Below are 20,317 nucleotides of genomic sequence, written 5' to 3' on the forward strand. Positions count from 1 at the left end.
CCAGATGAAATCTGCTCCATCACCCTGCACTCCTGAAAGTAGAACAAACAAGTCCAGAGTAGTTGATATGATTCCGGGACCTCTTCTACATCTTTCATATATAATACCAAATCATCTGCGTATAAAGAAATGGCATGTACATCATCTCCCAGATGGACACCCCACCAGTTTGCCGATGCTCACATGGCCAATGCCAATGGTTCAATGGCCATTGCAAAGAAAAGAGGGAAGAAAGGGCACCCTTACCTAGTGCCTCTCCTAACCAATATTGGCTGTGATACTAGGCTCCCGGTTCTAACAACCGGGTTATTTAACAGCAATTTCACTAACGGCATGAAATAAGGTCCCAACCCGTATTGAGGCAGGTCACTAAAACTAAATGGCCATTCAACCATATCAAAGGCTTTCACCAGGTTTAGCACCATGCATCCAGAGTGAGGCATAACCTGGGGAGTATATTGCAGGACTCAAAATAGCCAGCGCAAGTTGAGAGTTGTGGATTGTTCTGAGACAAATCAGTTCTGATCCACATGGATCAGATGGGGAACCAACGGTGCCAGCCTCCCCGCGAGGACAGTAGCCAATATATTGTAATCCACATTTAGTACTGCTAGAGGATGGTATGAGCCAAGCTGCGTGGGGTCTCTGTCTGGCTTCAGTAGTGTGACCAACAGCGCTTCGTACATGGAGCTCCACAAACGTGTTTAATGTATTGCCTCTTCGTAGACCCTCTGTACTGTTGGTGCAAAGAGAACTGATAGACCTTGTATATCTCGGAAGGGAAGCCATCCGGGCCCGGCACCTTTCCTGAGGATAGGGATTGGATTGCTTCCCATATTTCCTCCAGTGTTATGGGTGCATTAAGGTCGATGCGTTGGTCAGGAGTAAGTCTGGGGAATGAGAGACCATCTAGGAAATCATTTATTTCCGAGTTAGAGGCGTCCGTAGATGATTGGTAAAGTGATGTAAAATGGAGGACTAGTTCCTCATGTATTTCATGTTGGGTTTATTTCATTAACCCGTTGGGGGATTGTAATGCTGCAATGGGAATGCTTAGCTGTTCCTGTCTAATTAACCAGGCAACAACAAATAAAATTCCCTTGACCCTCCGATATCACAATAGTAAACACACACTTGTTTACATTACACCAACATACACCAATGTTGTATACACATTGCATTCCGTATGGGTCTGGATTCGCTCTATCGAGGTACTTCTAGCAGTTGGTATAGTGGCCACCACCGCTGTACTTTACTCTGTCATTCTGGCTCCTCGATTGGGGTTCCGGGTTACAGCAAAATTTGCAATCACAGAATTTTGCTGTAACCCGGAACCCCAAATTGAGGAGCCAGAACGACACCGTAAAGTACAACGGTGGTGGCCACTATAACGACTGCTAGAAGTACCTCGATAGAGCAAATCCAGAACCATACAGAATACACCGGTGGTAGTAGAAACGCTGCTCAGATAATGATTTAAAACGAGAGCTGAATAATAGGGAGGACATGCCCCAGTTGATTTAAGGAGAAAAAAAGAGGATCGCATGAGAAGAGCATCCCTTGATGTTTAAACAAGGAAATTTCAAAATATAGGGAAATTTCGAGTCAACTGCAGGGAAACAAATCCTGAAGGCCGGGATACTAGATAAAACGAGGCGGACGGAAAACGCCAGTACATTACTAGAAACGTTTTTAAACGAGGGGCAAAGAAAGACAGAAACAGCATGTTTTATAAAGAGAACGAAAATCATGGTCTTGATAAAGATGGAACAAATCATATGAACCCATCGAAACGCGTCAACGCTAATCATAAGCACAATTGAAGGACAAACACTGTAACGATCAAATACTGATGATGACAATGTATTGATTGATGTGGTTTGTAGCTAATTTCAATGTGCATTGGTATATGACAAAGAGAGTGTCTTCCAGTTTGTGTTGTCTTATTATGCGGGTCATAATAATGTGTTGTGTAATATCTATGTTAGTGTGAGTTATATACTTTCTGCTTCTTATAGGAAGGTGCTTTTGAGAGCAAAAAAGAGAAAAAATGTTGTCGAAGAGTTTTAAAAATGTTTTTATGTGCAATGAAAATGCAGTATTAAATATTTTGTACAAATAAAACTGTTTTAATGTGTATACGACATTGGTGTATGTTGGTGTAATGTAAACATGTGTGTGTTTACTATTGTGATATCGGAGGATCAAGGGAATTTAATTTTTTGTTGGTTGAGAGTACCTCATTTCCCTTGTCTAGCAATAAGGGGTTCCTCTCTACTTTTTTAATAATTAACCAGGCAAGCAGGGTGCCAGTTTGGTCCACTTGTGCGTGTCTCCTGGCTGAGTGTGCTGTGTAGTTAAGGCATCTCAGCCTTTTGATTAGAGCTGTGTGTGATGCCCTCCTTTTTTACAGCTTTGAGGGGCGGGAAGCATCCGAGGATATGGGTGCTTCCAGTGATAATAATTCCCCCTCCAGTCCTAGGAGTTCCTGCTCCACCTGTCATCGCATCCTACAACCCAACCCCATGCAGCTGCCTCTCAGCGTCACCTTAAACGCGTCCCACTAGAGTGAAACGTAAGACGCCGTGACTGCATTCTGCTCAAAATACTGCTCCGCAGCAGAGAGGAGGGACTCGCGGAAAGGCAAGTCTTCCAGCATGGTAAGTTGTTACTGCCACGTTGGAATCAGAGAAAGCTTCACATCCCATGCCAGAGATATATACTGCGGATTATGATGCGAGTGCGTGAAACCTAGATACTCTGACTGTAACAAATATGGCAATGGGTTAGATGTGCACAATATCCTATCAACGAGGACATGGAAAGTGTGTGGCACAGAGTAAAAGGAGTGTACTTGTGTGAAGCCCACTGCTCTGGATTGCCCCATATCAGTTTCGGGTGTGGCAGTATCCCTTCTTTTGGCAGATAGGACCGCGGTAATGCTGCTGAGCCAACGCCTTGAAGTTATAGAGACGTGCAGTCAAGGAAATCCCTGCCCTCAGATAGCAAACAGGTGGCACACCTCTACATAGCCACCACCTCCTGTTTCTTACTTATGTCGCCTATAGGTCTCTTATCCTCTTGGCAATGACGTTCTAGTGCCCTATGAGCAGACCGGAATCAGGCCTGTTGCAACTGAGGACCGCAAATACAGCCCTATAACCCAGCACGATGTTTCCGCTGAGTGTCCTCCAGCATTCATTCCCATGGAGTATCTCAAAGGGGGCCAGCCACTGCAGTGTTTATTGGTAGTATAGGAATTAAAGTGATTCACAAACGATGTCTCTACTCCTGTGTCAAGTCATTCACATATGCATAATCGTTTCAGTAGGGAACTAGAGTAAGCAGGGTGGCATTCACCATTGTGCCCACAATAGAGGGAGAGCACAGTTTCATGAATGGGCGTGACCATATGCACCTGTTAGCAGTGAATTTAATAGGATCTTCAATTTTATGGGGAGTTTAGATGTTTACCCTTTAACTCCAGCCATTTTCACTCTGCGTGTCTCAGGCCCCTGTGGGTTCAGAGCAGGCAGCACATCTCCAAGCCCAGCTCCAGCCCCGGTGCTCTAGTGTTGTGGGGCCTTGTGTCTCAGTCCAGGAGCCCAACACACCGCTGTGAGTCCCCCTCCCGACTCTCACCTCCGTTTAGGTTCTGCTGCAAAACCTCTGCAAGTGGGCTCCAGAATCAAGGTGCCTGCTTCCAGTTCTGGGCTTCCAGAGCTCAGCACCCCAGCAAGGCCCACCTCCGCAGCCAATTCCTCTGCATACTCTGCACAGCTCTGTCACTTCGGATCCTCTCTGGTGGGCACAAAGCAGGGCGAGCACGACAGCCCCCACTACTGTAGGTCTGACAGCTAGCAGTGTATCGTTCTGCCTCTGTCCGTCATTGCATTCCTCTGGCTTCTTCCGGCCCGGGCCATGATTAAGATATGGCGCAGGCCGCACCCATAACCAATCTTACTGCTCGTCCAGCGTGGAGCTGCAGCTCTAGTCCTGCAGCCAAACACGCTTCACCGCTGCACTCCTTGTGCACCTTATCCTCCTTAGCCGACGTGCTCCGGACTATCCTATGACACCACTTTGGAGGTGAAAATTACAGATAATATGGGTGCAGTGCGGTGCGATGTTAGAGTCCGCCAGCCATCTTGAGCTTGCAAGCCATGCCCCCTTGTTGTGTGGCTTTAAGCTATGCAATAGTCCTGATTTTGGAGAACTTCTACAGAAGAATGATGACACCTTCCTGCTTTACTCGATCTTATTAGGGTTTCCCCCAATTATTGCTATTCTGTTCAGGCTTAGTTTAGGTAATTTAGATGTACCCATGTATAGATGTTGTTCCTTTTTTTTGCATTGCTTTTACTGAATTCTTTGCATGCTTTATGCTGTTGCATCTAAACTTTGTAAAATGATTTGTACTTCCAGTAGTGATTCTGCATTTTACAACATATTCTTGAGACTTGTGAACATCAGTTTGGCTTCAAATCTAGCTATATAAATAAAAATGTAACTGTTCGTTTGTTCATAATCTCAAATCTTCGAAAGTTCTTCACCGATTGCTTTGAAATTTTGACACAACGTTTCATTCGAATACGCGCGTGTTTTTATATACACAACGATGGATCCGAATACGCGTGTGTCGAATACGCACGTGTTTTTAACCGAAAGCCCAAACAGACACATAAAAATGTCAATGTGAAAATCTCAAATCTATGAAAGTTCTTCACCGATTGATTTCAAATTTTTACACAGCGTTGAATTTGAATAAGCGCGTGTTTATCTATACACAACGTTGGATTCGAATACGCGCATGTCAAATACGCGTGTGTGTCTAATTTAAAGGACGAACAGACCCTATCGATTGGGTTGCTGCACATCAACCACAATAGACGCATAGCGACAATAGTCTACATATATTAGGCTGGACAGTTGGTGTCAGGATGGCAGACCAGGAAGTGGGTGGAGGGAGGGGGGAGGAGTTGGTTTACTTGGCAACATTAAGAAAGGATGCATAGAGACAATAGTCTACATATATTAGAATGGACAGTTGGTGTCAGGATAGCAGACCTGGAAGTGGGTGGATGGAGGGGGGAGGAGTTGGGTCAATTTGCAAGATTAGCGCGTGTTTATATATGCACAACGTTGGATTAGAATCCGTGTGTCCAGTACGCGCGTGTTTTTAATCGAAAGGCCGAACAGACCCTATCGATTGGGTTGCAGCGCAACAACTAAAATGGACGCAAAGAGACAATAGTCTACATATATTAGGATGGACAGTTGGTGTCAGGATGGCAGACCGGGAAGTGGGTGGAGGGAGGAGGGAGGAGTTGGTTCACTTTGCAACATTAAGAAAGGACGCATAGAGACAATAGTCTACATAGATTAGGATGGACAGTTCGTGTTAGGATGGCAGACCAGGAAGTGGGTGGAGGGTTGGGGGAGGAGTTGGTTCACTTTGCAACATTAACGTGTGTTTATATTTACACAACGTTGGATTCGATTACGCTCTTGTCCAATATGCGCTTGTTTTAATCGAAAGGCCGAACTGACCCTATCGATTCGCTTGCTGCGCAACAACTACAAGGGAGGCATACAGACAATAGTCACAAAATCATATTGTATACCCACAATGAAATTAAACATATTAGAAACGTGCGCTTACTCTTTTCTTTCTCTTCCATTTAACCAGAATGAGCCATAGCAACGCGTGGCCGGGTACAGCTAGTTTGTAATAAATCTAAATGTAATTCCGTTCATCATTCAATGGGTTACACTGTAAACTGAAGTCGTAGATGATGTTAATTCCTCTATATTTCTCAGACATCTATAAAGGTCTATTATAGGGAAATTCGGATATTCGGCTCAGCTGAATTCACTGGGAACCTTGGAAAAAATGGCTTGTTAAACTGTCTGAAACATTTATCACTTGCAGAAAGATTATCTTCATCTACAGATTACTGCAGATTGCTTTTCCTCTTGGCGCTCCAGTCTCAAACTCATCTGTATCTTAGCTAGGGTATGACCAAGAGGAGGAAACCTGAGAAATTGCTTCTCAGAGGAGACACACAGCCCTCTTGACCCCTTGGTTATTTTTTATAAGGTTCCAATATGAACTTTATAATCATCTGAAGCTGGTTTTCAGAAATGTTGTGACGCTCAGTAGAGGGTCACTCCTTAAAATGGCCTTTTGCAGGATCACAAGATCCCCTTTTCCTGGCAGAAGAACGAGAGAGGTGTCTTTACTCTTGCTGTGCTTCCCCATGCACCAACATACCTCTTCAGAAAGAAAAAGGTAAAATACATCTCTCTGAAGGACTCGAAGCAAAAAAGCACTTAAATTAGCTTGACTATAACACACATTTATTATTTACACACTAGAGCACACATTCCTAGTAAGTCATTAAATATGCAACCTGTTATGTAAATCCCCTTATAACAAAGACACAACAGATAGAAAATAACAGGCATTAAAGAGAAACACTGCAATAACCTCTTGTGTTTGCTGAGTCATGTACAACCTATGATTTTAAAACTAGGGGAGGGACAAGCATAACTTGGTTCTAACCGGAAACACTAATACACAGAGTCACAGAAATAGAAAGTATAATCCTTAACATAGATAATTAAAAAAGCCAAGCATTTCTGTAGAGTGCCAAACCAGCGCAGGCCGAGCTCACATGATGCAATTGCAGCAGTAGGCTCCGCTGCCACAGAGAGGCAAATAAACAAACGCATCTCTTAATTAAATTAAAACAAGCATTGGCAATGCCTATAGCTCTGGCTTTAAAGGAATGTTTCAAGGGAATGTGAAGCATTACTAGTGGAGATTTTTTATGTGAAAAGTATGGTTCGGATATATTTTTATTATGGGGGATTTTAACCATAAATTGAACCCAAAGAAGGTAGATCTCTGGGATCGCGAAATTTTGAAAGCATATGAAATAAAACAAGCATCCTTTCTAGCCTGTGAACCTTTAAGACAGGATGACGCATTTGGAAATTATCTAGGGACAAAGGGCCTATTCTGCCTGAATGGCAGATTAGAATCAGATAGCCTATCACAGAAAACTTTTAAAATAGGCAAACAAAACTGCCCAATAGACTATATGTTTATGTTTGCTTGGAACTTTTCTCCTATAAAGAGGTTTAAGATATACAAAAGGAAGGTAGTGACCATAACCCCCTGCAGCTGGAGATTCAAGGGGGAATCCCGAAACACAGAGATAAAGTAATCCCACAACAAATTGAATACCCTAAAAGAGTGACTACTAGATTAACGGATGAATCTATAGAAAAATTAGGGAAACTGCAACAGAAGGTAGATTTGGGAGTTGTTGGGGGCAGAATCTGGAATGGTATGAGGAAAAAATAGATCAAGTTGTGCAATGCTTTCGAATTGAATTAAAAAAAGATAAAATAAATCAACATACAATAACAGTGAGACAACCCAAATGGTTCACTGTAGAATTTTTAAAGAAAAAAGAGAGATAAGGAAAGTAACTAGAAGCATTAAAGCAAAACATGATTGGATGAGATTAGCATATCTTAAAAAACTAAAAAGAGAATATAAAAAGTTAATCACTAAGGCAAAAAAGAGCGTATAAAGATAAATGCTGGGAAAATCTTCTGGAATCTATTGAAACAAAGAATATAAGACAGTTCTGGAAGCTGGTACAAGCAGCAGCCGATTACTCGGTGGGGGCAATGAATTGTGTGGTAGAAGAGGCTGCATGGGAGAAGTATCTGAAGGAATTGTATGGCCCTCGTAGAGAATTAGAAGAAGTGCCCCAGCTCTGGCAAGGGCTAATGGAAGAACTAAAACCAGACTTCACAGAAATAAATGTAAAAAATACAATAGCAAAATTAAAGTTAACAAGAGCAGCAGGACCAGACAACCTCCCAGCAATTATAATAAAAACACAGCTGAACTGGTGGGCGAGCTTTTTTTCTCACATGTTTTTGGCCATCGTTGACATAGGAAAAATACCCAAGAATTGGAAGGGGGCAGTAATAAGACCTGTTCATAAAAAGGGCAATATGAACGCACCAGAAAACTATAGATTAATTAATTTGTTAGACATAGAAGAAAAAGTGTTTGCAAAAATAATATTGAATAGACTAAAGGACTGGGTGGAGCAGTTTTCAATTGTACCAGTTGAACAGCGGGGCTTTAAAGAAGGCCACTCTACGGCTGATCACTGCTTTGCCCTGTGGCCAGTGGCTCGTAAGTCAGTAGAACAAAACGGAAAGCTGTGCTGCTGTTTCGTTGACTTTCGAGCTGCGTTCGAACAGTCGACCGGAACTGTCTCTGGCAGACATTAGTAAATAAAAACATTCCTGAAAATGTGTTGATCATAATAAAAGAGCTACATAACGGAAACTGGGCACAGGTAATTAGAGATACAGGAGGAGCTTTGATGCCAAAAATAGCAATTGAGAATGGACTTAGACAGGGCTGTGTGCTGGCCCCCCTGCTCTTTGCTATATTTTTAGCTGATTTACCGGCAACCCTAGAGGTCGAAAGAAGTGCAAGCCCGAGAATGGACGGCAAGAAAGTATCTTGCCTATTGTATGCAGACGATCTGGTGATATTGGATCAGACTGAAATGGGCCTCCAAAGGAAGCTAAATGTTTTCAGAGAGTACTGTGTTGAGAAATTTGTAACGGTAAATATGGATAAAACAAAAATGTTATGTTTTGGGAAAAAAGATACCACTTTTATTTGGTTTTTAGGAGAGTTGAAATTGGAAATAATGAAGGAATACCGATACCTTGGGCTGTGGTTTGACAGTACCTTAAAGTGGCACACTCATTTAGAAGCACAGAAAGCTAAAGCATTTGCATCGATCTGTGGGCTGAAAAAATGTAACCGAGATTATGGAGACATGTCCCACAGACCATTATTAAAGGCTTTTAGCGCAATGATACCCCCACAATTACTCTATGGAGCAGAAATCCTTTATCTAAGTGGTAAACGTGATTGGGATTTAGAGGAAGGGTAGTGCCTGAAAACATTGCTGTCATTACCACGCTAATCGATGATCCAGGCAATAAGAACCGAGATAGGTACAATTGCCTGGAGCATACAGTCTCAAATGGTTTTAATTAGATTTTGGAAACAATTGGACACAGAGACAGGTCAGAAGGTATCTCAATGGTGCAGAAAGGAGATCCAATCTAGTAGCCTAAAATGGGCTAGGGAGGCAAGGAAGAAATTACTACTGGCTAGTGAGAATATAAAGGTGACAATCTGTCAGGTATCATTACACATAGAATTTACTAAGAGCGGTCTTAGAAACCATGGACAAGAAGTTTCTAGAAAGGCTGACATAGATTAGCTGAGTAAGAAAAAATCTGTACAATTTATTAGAGAATCATGGCTAAATGAAAATTGGTTCGCCTACTTGGATATTCTACCTAACCACTGGTATAGAAAGGAGATTTTAAGATTAAGAATTGGTAAAAATCCCTGGCCGGTAAATGAGGAATTAAAAGCAGAAATGTTACATCATGATGGATCCTGTAAATGTTAGACTGTTAGACTGTGTAACAGTATTAGACCAGCGTAAACGATACCTTCGCCCAATATTTCCAAAATGTGATACAAGGCAACGGACTCAGGCGGCAGCTTTACTTACGGAAATGCCCAATCTTGAGATAGCAATTGCACTGGGTAACTATATGAAACCAATTAAAAGCTTCCCCACGAAGGATGAGCTGGTATTTTTTAGAGATTTTAAATCTGTTTTAATCTTTGTACTAGACATAATTCTTATAACGAGTTGGGTCGCCCCGTGTAGAAAATTAGTAGTGTTACTCCACTACTGATAGTGTATCAATTTTTAATGCTGACAATGTATACATTGTGCTGTTTTATCAAATATATTTGGTTCTACAACTGTTTAAAGACCACAGTCTAAATAAACTTTGCTTTTGAACTGAATTACCAGTAAATAGCATTGGAATGGATATGCATTTCTGTGGAAGCAAAGATATGTAGAAAATATTGGTGTAGGTTAAAAGGCCAGGTGACAGTTGCACTGGCAACCATGACCTAAACTTCCATGTAGGTTAATGACTCTCCTCCTCCCCAATTGTGCTGCTGCCACAGGAAACGCCATAGGTTATTTAATGCCAATTGCTATACAATGCCATGTCTGTACCTCTGAAAGTTTAAGCTCAGGCAGCTTGATAAGTACACTAAATGATCACAGCTGTGTGGAGGGCAATCAGTTGTTTGTGGAAGCACCCAACTTCTGCCCAATCAAAACATGACCCCTGGCTCCCATCATGTGGGCGGAGCCAAAGCCTCTTTTTAGAGATGCTCAAATAATTGTCTAGCGATAGCTTCCCTGTGAAGCCAGACCATAAAGAGGAAAAGACAGTCAAAGCCTGCCTAAATTTAACACAACCCATTTGCTTAAAAAGAAAAATAATTGAAGTAAGGACAGCAGGTTGAATCACCGGCTGTCCCTGATAAATAAGCACAGGGTTCTGCACTGTGAAGGTGGGTACTCGAAGCAATGTACAAAAAAGGCAGGAGGATGATTAGCTCCATTCCCCTTTAATATTTAGGGGTGGAGTAATTGTGTTTAAGAGGTGGTTTATAGTGTTGACTACTTTGAAAAGTCTCCTCACTACTACTGCATGGAGTGCTTTGGTGCACTTTTCTACATTTTTTAAATTTACTGGTACAAAATGGGTGTCCATCATCTTGGAACAGTAAAATAAATCAAAAAACAAAATGCCCACTGCATCATCCATGTGAAGATATCTGCACATGCGTGCATTATCACTTAGGGGATGCATGATGAAAGAAGCACACATATATATTATCTTGCTTTAGGTATTTTGCTAGTGCTGTTCCTTACTGGCAGACAAACATTTTTTTCTTTTTGCCAATGAAGAACAGTGTTATCCAAAAGCATTGGTTTAAGTCAAAAGGTTAGATAACACAATTGAAAGGTGAAACGTAAGGGCTTAATCAATGTTTGTGAGGACATTGTATTCTCTGAAGGGGAAATTGGAAATTGTCCATGATAGTGCAACACTGGCAGAAAGCATAGTTTGGAAACTGGGAGGAGTGGTTGTCTATCTATGTTTTCGTCCAGCACTCTGCAGATCAAGCAGTAACTGGAAGAATTTACAAATGAAATGCATGTGCTTTAGATGATACAAAGGCTTTACAACAGGGGCAGAGATCTGCAATGTGAGGGATCAAATGTTCATAATATGCCTCCTAGCTGTTTAATCTGTAAGCATTGGCTAAGAGAAGCCTTGTTGTTTTGCGGTATGTCCAAAGTAAGCGTGAAGAAGCTATAACATTCATGCACTCAAAAAATAAAATTGGCATAACTCAATGTAATATGGCATAAGATTACACCTACAGCTTCACTTTGGGTATAGTACTCTGGCACACTCCCGAGCATGTTTAAGCAAACCACTACTAATCTGCTTTAACACGTCAGACCCCCTTTCCATATTACACATGTGAACTGTATAAGCGTGGCCTATTGCATTGGGCACCGCTCAGAGCAATTGATCCCAACTCACCACATATGTGAGCCTTAACCCTTTTCTACTGACATATTTGCTTCTGTTTCATATGGTTTTACAAAAGGGGGCAAGAAACCTCTGATGTGATAATCATATCATGCTAGCCACATAACTGCCCTGGTTCTTCTGCACCTGCTGAATTGACCATTTCAAGTATTCCTTGTGTTGTTTTGGAGATCTGAGACAAGTGGCAATGTTAGAGCTACAGTACTCACTATTTGAATCAATACTTCTTTTTCCAGCTCTTCAATGCTTTCCCGCAGCTGATGCAGCATCTTCCAGGACCTATTCAGCACTTTTTTGAGTGTGACAAATATTTACAGAGATTTGTGAAGAGGGAGATTGAAAGTCACAAAGAAAATGGATGTCAAGAGGAACCTCAGGACCTAGTAGACTTCTACCTGAGCAAGCTGTCCACGGTAAGCTTATTTGCCTTTTATAAAGTGCCCTCTTCTAGCTCTCAGCAGTGGCTTCACTAGAAATTAATTGTATCTAGGGAGGGGGGTAGGGGGGAGCACACATTGGCTAAAAGCTTGTGGAGCCACCTACAGAAGTCAATTGGAAAGAGCATGTGTGTTGGTGTACACACACACAAATATATATTACCTACTGATAGGTAGTTATAGATAAGACCATTTTTCCATAGGAAAAGCATTTCTTTGACTTGCCTCTATCTTTGACGTCGTTTGAAGAATCTTCATGAATTTTCCCCCAAAGAAAGTGCATCCATGGTTCTCGTTGTATATGGAAAGTTTCGGGGTAATCTGCCAAGCGGGGGCTGAGAAAAAGGAGAGTAAAAAAAGTGTGTTTCCTGTGTTAATTCCGATAGTAGCTTTGAACACAACTACAGCCCGAACCGCTGGACAGAATTACACCAAATTTAGCAGAGAGCTAGCTTTGGTCCACAGATTGTGCTTTTTGTAATTTGGTGTAAATCTGTTCAATAGTTGTTTAGAAATTTAAGAGAATGCAAATTTGTATATCTGGGATAGTGGTTAATTCCAGTTACATAGCCATCCAAAGCACCACTTTTACTTCCACTCATGGACGCAAACAAGATCTGATACAACCAGTCACAAATCCAAAGAGGCATTCACACAGTCACATACCTACTCATGTACTCAAGACCACCTCAGATAGCTACAGACACACTCCAACTCTCACTCAGAGAGGCTCACACACTCATACACCCACTAACAGACCTACACAGGTGCACACACATAAACAGTAAGCCATTAGAGATTACATTTTATGAAACTGTTTTAGGAAACAGTATTTAAAAAAACATAGAAATTCACTGGAAAAAAACAAAGGTTATAGGGATGTTATAGTTAGGAAATAGGATTTAAAAAACTTAGAATTTCACTGGAAAAAAACAAAGGCTACAGGGACATTATAGTTAAGGTCAGATTTCACTCATACAAAACGATAAAAATTCAGCTGTTGTAGTTACCTGAGCTAAATACACACCCCGCATGTACTTCATACAACCTCACATATTACATCACTCATGACATGGTTAGTTACATCAAGGACACAGTAGGATGGGGACTGGGAGCTAATGGAGAGCAATCCAGTACCCGTGCTCCCAATGTCTACGTGTTAATCACTGGAGGGTAACTGTTCCTAGAAAACAAAGCTGGCCTATTAGGTCACTAGAAGTACATGTGAAAGAAGGCCTGACTCATTCAAAGGTTATTGGTTGGATATAAAGAGGTGAGAGGTGGAAAAGGGGAATTCCTCCGTGTTAGAGAAGAACCCAATCGGGTGTCATGCTTCATCATTGGGTGTTGCTTCTCTTGGGTTGGCTCTGCTGTCCCACACGGGCCCCGCGAGAGGGCTCTTTGTTGGAGATCTTTAAAGAGGAACGCTACGGGTGTGAGTACGGGTGTGTGGGGAATGGTGTGAGTGAGTTAAAAATATTGTACTGGTACCCTGAATTTTTTTTATTCTGGGGTCCATGAGATATGGTTAAAAACTGAAGCCTAGTGGAATACCCTTGATCTGATTGTCAGAGTTTGGCGTATTTTCCTCCTGAGTATCTCAGTGCTTGTGGTGTTAATAAAAAAGTGGTAGTTTCAGGTCGACATTTTTCACGCCTATTGTGGTCCCAAATGGATCCAATGGCGTTTCTTCAGGACCATGCAAGAATTAGAAAGTGGAAAGTGAGGTATAGCTTTGACCACCTAAGTATCAGTATCCAACCTGTAAAAACAGAGAGAAAGAGAAAGCAAAACTCGTCATGTAATGATAGTTTAAGATGTGGAAAACTCGTCTCGTAATGATCATTGAGTTATCTGCCACTAACCTAGCGTTGGGAGGCCCTTCTGAGTAGCTATACACTCTAGAAAATTGTATGAATAGTATAGATGTCTGCATATCTGTGTTTCAGTATATACTTACGGAGTGTGCATACATGTATATGCAAAACTTTGTTTGTGCCCGTATGCCTTGGGTACGTGTGTGTATGCACACAAATCTTTAAGGGGAACGTCCCATGTACATACTTGTGTATACATATATGAACACATGTGTATAATGTATACTTGCGCATATGTATCTGTTCATATGTGTATGTGCACATGTTCCTTGTGTATGTGTGTAGGTGTGGATGTATTTTGTGATATTTGTGTGTAATTATGCATGTATGCATACATATATATGTATATGTATACAAATACAGGTTTATGTATATGTGTATCTGAATACATGCATACAGATATGCATGTGCAAATGTTTACTCGTGTATATATGTAAACAAACTGAATTTACAACTTAGGGGCCTATTACGATGTCAGGCGGATGCACCGTCTCGGAAACAGACCGACTGCCCTCCGGTCGGCATTTCCAACCACCCACCGATCGACGGTCCCGACCGCCACATTATTATGCGACTGAACACTGTTTGGTCGCATTCTGACATTTCCTTATGGGAACATGTGTCATGCCCATATACCGGCCATAGTTTATGCTCCCATAGGGAAATGTGAGGTGATGTCAATCCCTGCATCCCATGACAGGCACCTCAAGGTGCCTGCCACAAAGTGCAGGGTTTAACAGGAGGCAACCATAGGTGCCCCCTCAGCCCCCAACTGAAGGCCGTAAATGAAAGGGGGCCCTGCTAGGGGCCCCCAAACATGCTTTCGACAGGTTTTCCATGTCGAAAAGGCCGACATGGAAACCCTGCCAGAAACCATGCATCGTAATCCAGATGATGTAAACTGCCATCCATTTGGATTATGGGCCGGTTCTGACTGCCCAATTGGCTCTTTTAACCTGTTAGAAGCAGACGGAATGACCGGCGATGTCAGTCGTATGGCCTCTGACCTGAGGTCTGTAGTGCTAGAGGCACTCCTTTGGTTTGAAACCATGTCATGACCTTTGACTACCATGATTTTAATTGACTTTTGGTGCTTTACTTTACTCAGTCTGAATATACGTCCTGCATATGCCTTTTTTCATGTAATCTTGCAGTTTTAAAGTGGGAGCTGTCACAAAGAAGAACAGCTTGCAAGAACAGAACATGTGGGATGTGCATTTGAAAGCCTGAGAGAGAGAGTGAGATGTGGAATGTACTTTTTAGTCCCGAAGTGCTGTGTTATGAGCAGTGGTGTTCAAGTGTGAATTGTGTTGTACATTGAGAGATTACGTATGTGATGCTATAGGCAGTGGTGCACAAATGTGCATTGTGTTGTACATTGGGAAGTATTATGAAGTTCTTACTATTGGCTTTGACATGCCCTCATGTAATCTTGAATTCTGACTCTGTCTTGCTTGAACTTTTTGCACACACACACAGGCCCCCAGAGTGCTCAAGTTGTTTGGGTTATTCACGTTCAAGGTTGTTTTGTTTTTGGAGAGAAGATTGTTGAATGCACAGTCGGAGACTTTCATAAGGATAAAGGCTGGAACATGTGAGAATACAGAAAGAATGTGGGAACTCCTTTGACCTGGAATGGTTGCATGGAATGTGGCCAATTTCAGTAAGTGTCTTTGGTGCAGAGGAAGGTCCTGTGAACCTTCTAGTGTGTTTTGAAACTATAAAGCTGACATTTGTTGACTTAGAAACCAGGATTTTGGAATCCGAATGGGGATGGACTCACCTACTTCGGGCTAGCAGAACCCGGTTTGCTGAGGCGATGTGAATCCCCCAGTCTGGAGTGGGCTAAGATGCAGTGTTTGCAACCGGTGAAGTGATTTGTTTTTGAGTATTGATTTTGTAATGTGTGAGTGAGTCAGAGTGCACATCCAAAGTAATCATCTGAATTATTTAGTGTATATATCTTTCTGCTGATTTCTTGCAGGACATCCAGTATAGCTTGCTAGTATTCTTGTGTTTTATTTCATGTTATTATTCATATTATTATTCATGTATTTAACAGTTGCATTTTCCAAGGCCCCCATTAGGATGGCGGGCGGACATTGCCTGCCCGCCATCCTCCCGGTACAAGGGACCGCCCGCCATAAGGGCAGGGGTCCCGTGGGGCAAATTAGGATGCGCCTGCCACAGTGGTAGGCGTATCCTGTATTTTTACCATTGTGGCGGGCGATGCTGAAAGCACCGCCCGCCGCAATGCTACAAATACATTGTGCATTCCACAGCACAACGTGACAGGCACTGCGCGGTGCCTGGCAGCCTGCCACGTTGTTCTTTGAAATGCAGGGGGGTACCATAGGTACCTCCCATGTGCACCCCCCACCCCTCCCCGGAGTCCTTGGGGGCCCGCAACGGGCCCCCGGAGCAGGCTCCACATGCCTTTCCGTGGCGGCATTGCCGCCACAGAAAGGCATTTGAAAAAGCCCATTGTAATATGGCTGGCGGTGTGTGATAGACACCGCCATCATATAAACCCTTTTTCGCCCCGGTCGCAAGGCGACTGGGGCGGAAAAGCGGCGGACGGTCTCTCCGTCCGCCGCGGACCCCCCAGCCATACTACTATGGCGGGGGGTCGTTCTGGAGCGGATGGCGGGCAGATCGCCCCCGCCAGGCCGGCGGTGGCTACCGCTGGCCTGGCGGGGGCGATCCACCCGCCATCCTAATGGTTCCCCAAGCGTGTTATTATTGCATATATATATATATATATATATATATATATATATATATATATATATATATATATTACCTACTGGCGGTCGCCAGTAGGTATATATAGTTAGGACCTAGTTTCCATACGAAATCCGCAACATTTTATTGGGAATAACTTCGGCGCCGGTGGATGAATCTCCGCGAATTTCTCAAAGAAGATGGCCCGCTCCGCTCCTTCCCTGAAAGTTTTGGGGGGATTCATTAAGTGGGGGATGAGAAAAAAGGGGGGTTCCAAAACGTGTTTTCCCCATGTTATTTTCCATAGGACGATTAGACACGGCTACAGCCCGAACCGCTGAACGGAATTACACCAAACTTGGCAAAATGGTAGGGACTGGTACGCAGTAGGGCCTTTTGTTTAAATGGTGTAAATCCCTCCAGTAGTTGTTGAGAAAATTGCATTTGAAAAAACGGATATATCTATATAAGCTTACTGTAAGCTTACTGTACTCTGTACCCTCCAGAGTACGAGCTGCACTCTGATTGGCTGCCAATGTCTGTCAACACTCCAAAACAGAAATTGTTGGCAGCCATCTTGTACCTCGGTAGACTGAGGCACAGGAAAGCAGAAAAACAAATGTGTAGAACTCAAAAAGGGGGCAGGGTAGAAGCACCCTGACCCCCTAGGCCTGCTCAGGGGGTCCCACAAGGACCTCCCAGGCCCCAAAATTTTATTACATTTTTTTTTTTTTTAAACGCGGGGTACACGTACCGTACGTACGCGTACGGTACGCATACCCCACGATTGCAAAAAATATATATATATATATATTTGGGCCTGGGGGGTCCTTGTGGGACCCCCTAGGAAGGCCTAGGGGGTCAGGATGCTTCTACCCTGCTCCCTTTGCGTGTTTTCCACCTTTGTTTCACTGCTTTCTTGTGCCTTGGCACAATATGGCTGCCAACACTTCCTGGTTTGGAGTGTTGACAGACAGTGGCAGCCAATCAGCATGCCTTCCAGAGAAAGCTGCATGCTCATTGGCTGTCAACACTTCTAACCAGGAAGTGTTGGCATCCATCTTGTGCTCGATAGACCGAGGCACAATAAAGCAGAAAAACAAACGTGAAGAACACAAAAAGGGGGCAGGGTAGATACATCCTGACCCCCTAGGCCTGACCAGGTGGTCCCACAAGGACAAAAAAGGCCCACATTTATTAAAAAAAACCTGGTCTGTTTTTATAAAAATTACCCCCCGGGGGACCAAATCGCGGCGGCATAGTGATAAAGAAGTGTGGGGGGTCCACAATCCCCCCCACCCTGCCCCGGGGACCGCCGCCCCGGGGCAAAGCAACGCAGCCCCTTGGCGCATACTGGAGGCTCCTGGTGGGCTACTTGGCCCCCAGGGACCCCCAGTAAGCAAGGGGAATTAGTTCCTATTCTGCAGCCACGCCAGGGGTTGCGCTGCAGAGAGGTGTAAAAAAGGGTGTGGCCTCATTACACCTCTCTGCAAAGCAGCCCCCTGGCTCATACTGCAGGTTCAATGTGGGCCAGTTGGCCCCCAGGGACCCCCAGCATGCAAGGGGAATTAGTTCCCCCTCTGCAAACACGCCCGGGGGCTGCGTTGCAGAGAGGTGTAAAAAAGGGTGTTGCCTCATTACTCTTCTCTGTAATGCAGCTCCCTGGCTTATACTGGAGGCTCCTGGTGGGCTAGTTGCCCCCCAGGGACCCCCATTATGCAAGGGGAATTAGTTCCTCCTCTGCAAACGCGCCAGGGGTTGCGCTGCAGAGTGTTGTAAAAAGGGGGCGTGCCCTCTGAACACCTGCCTGCAAAAATGTAGTAAATCAGTATAAAAAAAATAACAATTAATACATTTAAAAATTGTCATTTAAAAAACCTTAGAAATTCAATGAAAAAAACATAGGTATCAGGCCTTATATAGTTAGGAATTAGCATTTAAAAAACCTTGCAAATTCACTTAAAAAACTATAGGTTTCAGGCCTTATATAGTTAGGAATTAGCATTTAAAAAAACATTGCAAATTCACTGAAAAAACCATAGGTGTCAGGCCTTATATAGTTAGGAATTAGCATTTAAAAACCTTGCAAATTCACAGAAAAAACCATAGGTTTCAGGCCTTATATAGTTAGGAATTAGCATTTAAAAAACCTTGCAAATTCACTGAAAAAAACATAGGTTTCAGGCCTTATATAGTTAGGAATTAGCATTTAAAAAACCTTTGAAATTCACTGAAAAAACCATAGGTTTCAGGCCTTATATAGTTAGGAATTAGCTTTTAAAAAACCTTTGAAATTCACTCAAAAAACTATAAGTTTTAGGGGTATTATAGTTAGCTGGACATTTCACTCATACAAAACCATTGAAATTGCTCCTATATAGTTAGTTGTACTAACTATATTTCGCGCACCCGCAATCCACTGCTGACGATGTCACATATTCGATCATTCATGACATGGTCAGTGACATCACTGATGACATCTCAAATGACATCACTGATGACCTCACTGATGACATCATCCACGTGACAATCACATACACCTTTTCATACACTAGTAAAATCTTTCATCACTCTTTGTAAAATACAGAGTATCATATTTGAATCCATTGTTACAGCAATACAAGTATCTAAAAATCCACTCATTGATTCATAGATGTATACACACATCTAATCACTTACCTGTAGATTCACTCATACATGCTGTCAATGAACAATAGAACACTATCAAAAATACTTATACACCTATATCGACATTAAACAACAGCACACATCCCATTCACATATGAAGTCATCCTACTCACTTATGCAAACAATGGATCATACTTACATATTTACTTAGCTACACACTTATACAAACACCAAATCATCTATTCATTTAGATAGTAAGTCATACTTAGTGAATTATAAAATCCTTATTACAAGTATACAGTTATCCATACAGTCACTCACACAATCATTGAGTCTTATGTATACTTATTTATATACAACAACTGACACATACACTGCCTTTTATTTTTCTAGTTTCTTGGACATGTACCATTGAGAAATATATTTGCTCATCACCACACCCATAAAGAGTTTCACTCACCCAAACTGTTAGAACATGTAGTTTTAACTTCATATATCTACTGAATCAACTATTCACACATCTTTGGACAGTCACACCCCCCACCGAACCACACACACTTTCACACTCCCATACAAATACTCAGTTAACTAATCAATAACTAATATAGACTTTCACATAGCTAGTAACCAACTGTAGAATCAGTTTACACAACAACTGACAAAGTGATACAGATATTCACACAGTTTAGTCACTATCCACTATATTTAGTGAGACACTATAAATTGGTCAAGTAAACACTCAATTACACTGCTACTAAATCCTCCATCCAAATATGTATTTATATATATCCACTCATTCTTCAATGCTAATTGCTATATATATAATGCATATTTAAATAACGAAGCAAACCACATTTACTGGATGATGTCATCAGTGATGTCATCAGTGAAGTCATTTGAGATGTCATCAGTGATGCCACTGACCATGTCATGAATGATCTAATATGTGACATCATCAGCAGTGGATTGCGGGTGCGCGAAATATAGTTAGTACAACTAACTATATAGGAGCAATTTCAATGGTTTTGTATGAGTGAAATGTCCAGCTAACTATAACACCCCTAAAACTCATAGTTTTTTGAGTGAATT

General features: G+C 42.4%; 1 protein-coding gene across 2 annotated transcripts in view; it reads left to right on the top strand.

Moving 5' to 3' along the window:
• Positions 1–20,317, top strand: part of LOC144791255 (cytochrome P450 2J5-like) — a 192,407-nt gene that overhangs the window by 102,232 nt on the left and 69,858 nt on the right. For both annotated transcript variants that reach the window (XM_078665906.1, XM_078665907.1), the window contains exon 5: positions 11,799–11,975. In XM_078665906.1, the coding sequence (XP_078522032.1) occupies positions 11,799–11,975 (177 nt within the window). The remainder of the gene's footprint in view (positions 1–11,798; positions 11,976–20,317) is intronic.

The sequence above is a fragment of the Lissotriton helveticus genome, chromosome 11, assembly GCF_964261635.1.
Source record: "Lissotriton helveticus chromosome 11, aLisHel1.1, whole genome shotgun sequence".
Lineage (NCBI taxonomy): Eukaryota > Metazoa > Chordata > Amphibia > Caudata > Salamandridae > Lissotriton > Lissotriton helveticus.